Source organism: Emiliania huxleyi, assembly GCF_000372725.1.
Source record: "Emiliania huxleyi CCMP1516 unplaced genomic scaffold EMIHUscaffold_88, whole genome shotgun sequence".
Classification (NCBI taxonomy): Eukaryota; Haptophyta; order Isochrysidales; family Noelaerhabdaceae; genus Emiliania; species Emiliania huxleyi.
This window is the reverse complement of record NW_005195441.1, coordinates 102,479-109,058: the sequence shown is the minus strand read 5'-3', so window position 1 is coordinate 109,058 and position 6,580 is coordinate 102,479. Positions and strand designations below refer to the sequence as shown.

Below are 6,580 nucleotides of genomic sequence, written 5' to 3'. Positions count from 1 at the left end.
CGTCTGATCGTCTTTTTTTGTCCTGCGCTGTCGAGCGCGAGCGCGAGCGCGCTGCCGCCTGTGGATTATATTTCGAGATCCGCGAGGTTTGCGCGGCTTATGCGGAGCGTGTTTTTCTTCGAATAATCGGCGTCTCCACCAAGCACCAAACCACGAAACCAAGCGCCGCGTCCATTGCAACACCGCCCCCGGCCCCCCGCGCCCCCGGTCCCCGGAGCCGGGGCCGGAGCGCGCGGAGGCTCGCCAGAGTCCAGCACACTCAACACAGTGCACAGAGCGCAATCCCTCCTCAAGAGTCTGGCACAGCCGTGTGCACCGACACCCGTCACCCCCTGCGAGCCCGTGCCGAGACTCTAGCCAACGCATCATGCGGCTTTACATCCAGATGCTCACAGGCGGCAACAGGAACAGCATGGTAGGCCTGTGCTCACACTCAGCCGTGGCCTGCGCTCACCCCCCTGGCCAGCTCGTGGTCTGGAGCTTGGCACTCCGCGGGGCCGCGCACGAAACGCTTAGCGCTGCATCTCTTCGCCCTCCGGTCCGCCGGCCTGGCCGTTCAGGTCCATCTTAACGTCCACAGACGAAACGCACTCGGCCGCCTTCCCGCGATAGATGTTCTTGTTGCGAGCGGCGTCGATCACCTCAACGGTGCAGCAGAGGCATGCCGGGCAGCACTTGGGGTACATTGTGGTGGTGCAGTGGCAAAGGATGCACGCGATGCCGACCGTCTTGACGCCGCAGCAAGAGGGGCAGCACTCGCAGGTGGTGCAACACTTGGGCGGGCAGGTGATGTCGCAGCACGTGCACGACGGAGGGCAGGGCCAGCACGTGCACGTCGGGCACGGGCACGGGAGGCAGTCGCACTTTGGCGGGCACGTGATGTCGCACCAAGTGCACGACGGAGGGCAGCAGGTGCACGTTGGGCAGGAGCAGGTCGGGCAGCCGGAGCCGATGTTGGAGCAGCACTCGGGCGGGCACTGAATGCAGCAGCACTTGCAGCTGGGCGGGCAGCACGAGCAGGCCAGGCCCTTGACGTGGAGAAGGCAGCATGGGTCGGGCCCAAAGGCGCACTGGGGTGGGCATGCGCAGAGCAGGGGCGTCTGCCAAGCGTCAAACGTGTACTGCGGCGGCAGGTCCTTGGCCGCCTCCTTGGCCGCCTGGGCCTGCAGGACCTTCTCCTCGGTCCTCACCTTGAGCGCCCGTGTTGTCTCGACTACCAAGCAGCCCTCTTCGTTGGGCTCGAGCTCCATCTCCTGGCCGGGCTTGACGTAGACGTCGCCGACCTTTAGAGCCATCGACGTATAGCCATCCGCATTGGCGTTCACGACCTGCGCCGGAGGGGGCGGAGATCAGGGCAGAGATGTGCGGAGGGGGCGGAGATGGGGGCGGTGCAGCGTGACGGGAACGACCTTGATCTTCATGTCTGCGACGGCCTAGGGGGAGGCGACGGGGCCAGCCAGGAAACACGACGGGCGCCGAGAAGGGCGGGGTCTCCGACAGCGGAGGGCGCCTGGGTCTAAATTTAGAGCGTGTGAATGAACTTTAGTGATAGTTTAGTGCGCTATTTAGTGCGTGTTCGAGTGCGTATATAGTGCGACTTTAACGCAAATTTAGTGCAAATTTAGTGCAAATTTAGCACATATTTAGCACATATTTAGTGTGTTTTATCTCCAATTTAGCGCCACATTTAGTTCACTTTAGGTGCGGGCAGCTGCAGTACATTTAGTGTGGGTCCCGCATCTTTAGTGCGGGCACGCACCTTTAGCACGGCTTCCCGGCCACACCACAGCTAGCCAGGGCCGCGTGCTTTGCTCCTTGGCTGCCAAGAATGCACCACAGGAGATGCCTGGCCCCTGCCCTCATGACCCAAAGGCAGGCTCCCAGTGAGGCTAGATATGCCGCCCTCCAGAGCAAGATCTCCCGACTGAGCACAGGCACAGCACCGATTCCCGAGAGGAGGACCAGCACAGTTGAATGCGCCACCGCAAGCACCACCTCCGACCGCACAACCCATGCTGTGCCCGTGACCACCAGCTGTAATAGAGTAGAGGTGAGGGTCGGTGTTGGAATTTCAAAACCACGCGCCGCCGCCGAGGCAACCGCGCGCCGAGGCCGCAAACCCGTGGGCGTCGGAGGAGGGGCCGGACGTGCAGCGGCTGGCGCTCGGCGGCGATGTCGAGCGTGTGGAGAGCGACGGCGCGCTCGACATCAACGACCCCTTCACCAAGGCGATGCTCGACTTTGAGCCGTCGGCCGACTTCACGCCGACGGTGGCGACGCACGAGATGCTGCTCGCGATGGACCCTTCCGACGTCTTTGTCGTGGAGTGGCCCACGCACTCGTCGCTCGAGCCCGAGTACTACCGCTCGATGGTGCCAGAGGTGCCCGTCGTGCTGTGCAAGGCGTGCAACCACTTCTTCTATGAGGAGGACTGGGAGCTCGCCGTGATGCAGCAGCAGGCGTGCCCCTTCTGCGCCGCGCCGGTCGGCGCCTCATACGGAAACGGCTCTGTCTCTGTGGCCGGCAAGGCGGAGGCGCACCCCAAGGGAGGGGCGTCGCGCGAGGCGCCGGCGCGCGCGGCCTCTTGGAAGGCGGTGGGGGGTGCGGTCAGCGGGGGCGGGGGCGGGGGCGGGGCGTCCGCTTTGGCGGACCTGCTGGCGCGCAGCGCTGTAAAGGGGTGAGCTGGACTGGGCCCAGTACCTCGATGAGGTGACTTGGACCACTAAGAACTGGCTGGGGCTGCAGAAGCAGCGTATCTCGGTCGTTCTTCACACGGCAATCGCAGAGCAGGTTGTGAATGAGCTTGCCTGTGGCGGGGGCGGGCGGGTGCACGGAGCTAAGTGCCTCGCCGCCCTCGCAGGAGTCGCTTAGGCGGCTAATCGAGCGGGCCGGAGTGCCGCTGCCAGCACAGTACGTGCACGGCGTGCCGGTCGGCTGAGCCCGCGACGCCAACGGGCTGCCGCGAGAACTCGAGATACGGCTCTACCGCGAATGTGTGTATATCAAAAGCGCCGAGACAGGAGAGAGCGCAAACGGGGCTCGCGCCGTGCTCTGATAGAGTATATCAAAAACGACACACGTGTCACAGTACACAGAGATATCGCGTATACTCCAAACACATGAGTCATTGACAATTTGAGGGACATGAGTCCCTCTCAAGTAATATAAACAAAAGTGGACTGGGGCCTGCCAGATCGTACATCCGAGCGCTTTTTTCCGATTTGACATTTGTGAGATGTGTCCTGCGTGTGCGGTGTGTCAGGCGTGTTTACGGTGTTATTCGCACACGTCTCGCACATGGACATGGACATGCCGCGCCGCCGACAGCCGCGAAGAGCGGGGTCTCAGTCTGCATGACATGTTGCTTATGGGCATTTGAAGGGGCTATCATCCGGGTCGGGATCGAAGACTGGCCGCGCTGCGGCGGGCATAAGAGCACCCGGGGCGCGCTTGTGGCGACGGCCGCAGCAGCGCCAGCAGAGGAAGCAGAGGCAGAGCGTCAATGAGACTGCGACGCTGCCCGCAACCAGCGGCACCAGCCACGCTTGTCCGTCATTGGCATCGGCGGAGAGGAAGCTTACATCCGCGATGGGCAGGGACGGTGGCATGGGTGGGGGTGGTGAGGGTGGGCTGCTCGGCGGGGTCGCGGGAGGCGCCGATGGAGGCGTGGCGGTGCACTCGACCCGCTTGTAGATGTCCTTGCCGAGGCGGCAGTTGTTGGCGACGTCTGACGTCCCACAACTGCCGTTACCGTCGCAAAATGAGTTGAGCGATGTGCCACCGCTGCAGCCACGAATGATTGCCGAGGTCCAGGGGCAGCCCGAGCTCTCGACAAGCATCAAACAGGTCCCACAGTCCCAGCCGGCGTCGCAACTGGCGCATTCGATTGGTTGCATCCCAAAGCTGCGCCGGGGTGGCCTGCCGCAGCACAATGGTCGGCTTATCAAGGAAGGACGCTAGAAGAATTCTCAAATTCAACAGCGCGGGTCGAGATCACGCCCGGCAGTCCTAGCAGAGAGTCCGAGCAAAATGGTCGGGTTGTGGCAAAAAGAATTTACAGGCCGCAAAAAATTGTTTCGCTAGCTTTTTTATTCGCACTAGGAATCCTACGGGCGAGTAGAGGCCCCCCGCACACGGGGTTCGATTGGGAACGCCCTCTCGAGGTCTCGGGCGTGGCTGCCCGGCTCGTTGCCGAGCGGCGTGCCTCTACTCGCCCGCTCCCAGGCCATTGCGCTGGAGGCCACGCAAAGAGCGTCGACGCTACGGACTCGCAGGTTGTGCCGCCACACAGATCGCTGATGAGGCTACGTCCTGAGCGGCTCCTCAACCTCGCAGCGCCGCTGCTCGTGACGCTGGCGATTTCCTTCTTCTGTTTTCACGAGCTGGGCTTTAGCTGGCGGTGGTCGATCCCGGCAGGCCTCTTCACGGCTGTTAGGATGCAAAAACGTGGCTTCATCTAGGTCCGGATTACGCTGCACGGCATATACAGTGTCACACGTGATGCTTTCGTCGTCCGTCATTGACCCATTGACGTCTTTTACAAATACACCGCAGTCACGAGTGATAGACGAGGATATACGACACGGGCAGCGCCGCTCACTCCGACGCGGCGGGCAGTACGTCACCATAAGCGTCTGTGCTGTACCATCGCATCTGCGCGTCGCCCCCCACCGCCGGCGGAGCGCCGCCTCCTCGCGCGCCGCTGCGGCGCCGTCGCCGAGCAGGAGCAGCGCCCGCCAGAAGCGGTAGGAGCCCTGCCAATCGTACGGCGCGGCGAGCGCGGCGGAGGCGTTGTACGCGGCCGCCGCGCCGGCCAGGTCGCCCTTTGCCTGCAGGATCATCCCCGACCAGAGGTGCGGCTCCGGGCGGGTGGGGTGGAGGTGCTGCGAGACGGAGACGTCCATGACGACCGCCTCGGTGATGCCCGGCTTCTGGTCAAGCCTCGTGGTGGTCGATCAGCAGCTTGCGCACCGGGTACCTGCGGACGCGCCGTGGACGTGTCGGCGGCCATGTCAGGCGGACGTGTGGGTGGACGTGTCAGGCGGACGTGTGGGTGGACGTGTCGGCGGACGTGTCGGAGGACGTGTCGGAGGGTGGCGGAGTGGAGGCGGGCAGAGTGGAGGCGGCGGTATCGACCGGCGGGGTGGGCGTTCCTCGGGGCGGTGGTGGAGGCAGCGGCCGGGGCGGGGAGGGAGGAAGGTTCTCGGAAGGTTCGCGCACAGGTCGGCGAAGAGGGTGCGCATGAGCCGCGGGACCTGCAGGACGGCTCGAGGGAGGGTCTCGGAAGGCGTCTCTCGGAAGGCGTCTCTCGTGCAGGCGGGGGAGCCGCGGCGCCTCCGGGTTGTTGCGCTCTCGCGTGCGCATCTTGGAGTCCTTCTTGTAGCGGTACTGGGTGAGGAAGTCGTCCAGCTTGTGCGGCAGCAGCGGCAGCCGCGTCAGCTGCAGCCTAATCTCAGAGACACAGCGAGCTGTCGGACACAGCACCGAGTCGAGCGGCAGCCGCTCCGTGAGCTGCAGCCAGAAGGCCCAGTCTTCGTGCCCCTTTGGGAGCGCCTCGTCGAAGCCGTGCGGCGTCGCTAGCCAGAGGTCCTACCGTTCACTCGAGCAGTGGCGAGGCCTCAAGCGGCTAGCCCTAAGACCCGCCGTACAAACACCGCGGACACGGGGGCTTGACCTCTGGGCTTGACCTCTGGGCTTGACCTCTGGGCGAGTGCAGCCGAGTGCGTGGCTTGCTGACGGGCGAGGAGAATGGACTCGCACCCACGCCAGAGGCGGGACACGGACTCGGCATCTAGCCCGCGCTCCTTCCTCCACAGAGTCATCAGCGGGAGCGGGCCGTTGACCAGCGCGTTGTCGGCGCGGAGGGGCGGCACCGTCCACTGCCAGCGCGAGCCGTCGAAGAACTGCTGGTTGGCATAACTCGTCACCCGCCGCGCCCTCGCCCGGCCGCCTCACCGCGCGTGGAGCGCTCGGCTGCTCGCCGCCGCCGCCGCGCGTCCCGCGCCGCCACGCTTGCCCCCCCTTGCCGGACGCGCGCTCTGTGCAGCGGCGCGCGGAGAGCGCGCATCTCTGGCACAGACGGAGCAGCGACCGCGCCAGCGGTCGCTGCTCCGCCCCTCCGTCGCGCGCGCCGCGCGCGCGCTGCCGCCGCCGTCGCCGCCGCCCCCTCCTCGCCGTCTTCCCCACCCCTACCCTCGGTTGCGCGCACGCGCGCACCGCGCGCTGCGCCCCCCGCCCACGCCCACGCCCCCCCCCGCTCCCACCCAAGCGCCCCCCTTGGGTGTGCGTAGAAGTGGAACCGATCGAGAGGTGGCAGAAGCCGCCGTGTGTGACACATATTGCGGCACGTGAGTGAGACAGAGCCCCGGCGCGCGCAGCTCGCGGCGCGGGCGTTTTTGCAAACATGAAAACGGGACGTTCTCCTGCGTCGGTCCCCGCGAACCCCACTATATAGCGCCACCTCGTGAGCTGTCCTGTGAGCTGTGTGTTGTGCGTCCAGAAGACAGCGCCGTCGGCCGTGAGCGTGAGGGCGCGAAGCCACTGCAACTCCCCTACTGCGTCTCGCGCGCGATCGCGAAGA

General features: G+C 65.1%; 4 protein-coding genes across 4 annotated transcripts in view; 2 read left to right on the top strand and 2 right to left on the bottom strand.

The window, feature by feature from the left end:
• Positions 1–419, top strand: part of EMIHUDRAFT_219812 (hypothetical protein) — a gene marked incomplete at both ends in the record, with an annotated part of 2,185 nt that extends 1,766 nt beyond the window's left edge. Inside the window, one exon of the mRNA XM_005758127.1 lies at positions 396–419. Coding sequence (XP_005758184.1) covers positions 396–419 — 24 coding nt within the window. The remainder of the gene's footprint in view (positions 1–395) is intronic.
• Positions 420–2,012: 1,593 nt separating this feature from the next.
• On the top strand, positions 2,013–2,938 carry EMIHUDRAFT_219810 (hypothetical protein; the record flags this gene model as incomplete). Its single annotated transcript, XM_005758126.1, has 4 exons — positions 2,013–2,023; positions 2,096–2,594; positions 2,698–2,790; positions 2,861–2,938. The coding sequence occupies 4 exons, from the start codon at positions 2,013–2,015 to the stop codon at positions 2,936–2,938; spliced, it is 681 nt and encodes a 226-aa protein (XP_005758183.1).
• A 241-nt stretch (positions 2,939–3,179) lies between these two features.
• On the bottom strand, positions 3,180–3,931 carry EMIHUDRAFT_359792 (hypothetical protein). The gene has a single exon (XM_005758125.1). The coding sequence runs from the start codon at positions 3,894–3,896 to the stop codon at positions 3,366–3,368; it is 531 nt and encodes a 176-aa protein (XP_005758182.1). The 5' UTR covers positions 3,897–3,931; the 3' UTR covers positions 3,180–3,365.
• Positions 3,932–4,596: 665 nt separating this feature from the next.
• On the bottom strand, positions 4,597–6,405 carry EMIHUDRAFT_219808 (hypothetical protein; the record flags this gene model as incomplete). The annotated part of the gene is made up of 6 exons (XM_005758124.1): positions 4,597–4,639; positions 4,672–4,941; positions 5,221–5,255; positions 5,485–5,589; positions 5,781–5,950; positions 6,300–6,405. The coding sequence occupies 6 exons, from the start codon at positions 6,403–6,405 to the stop codon at positions 4,597–4,599; spliced, it is 729 nt and encodes a 242-aa protein (XP_005758181.1).
• Between the last annotated feature and the right edge of the window lie 175 nt (positions 6,406–6,580).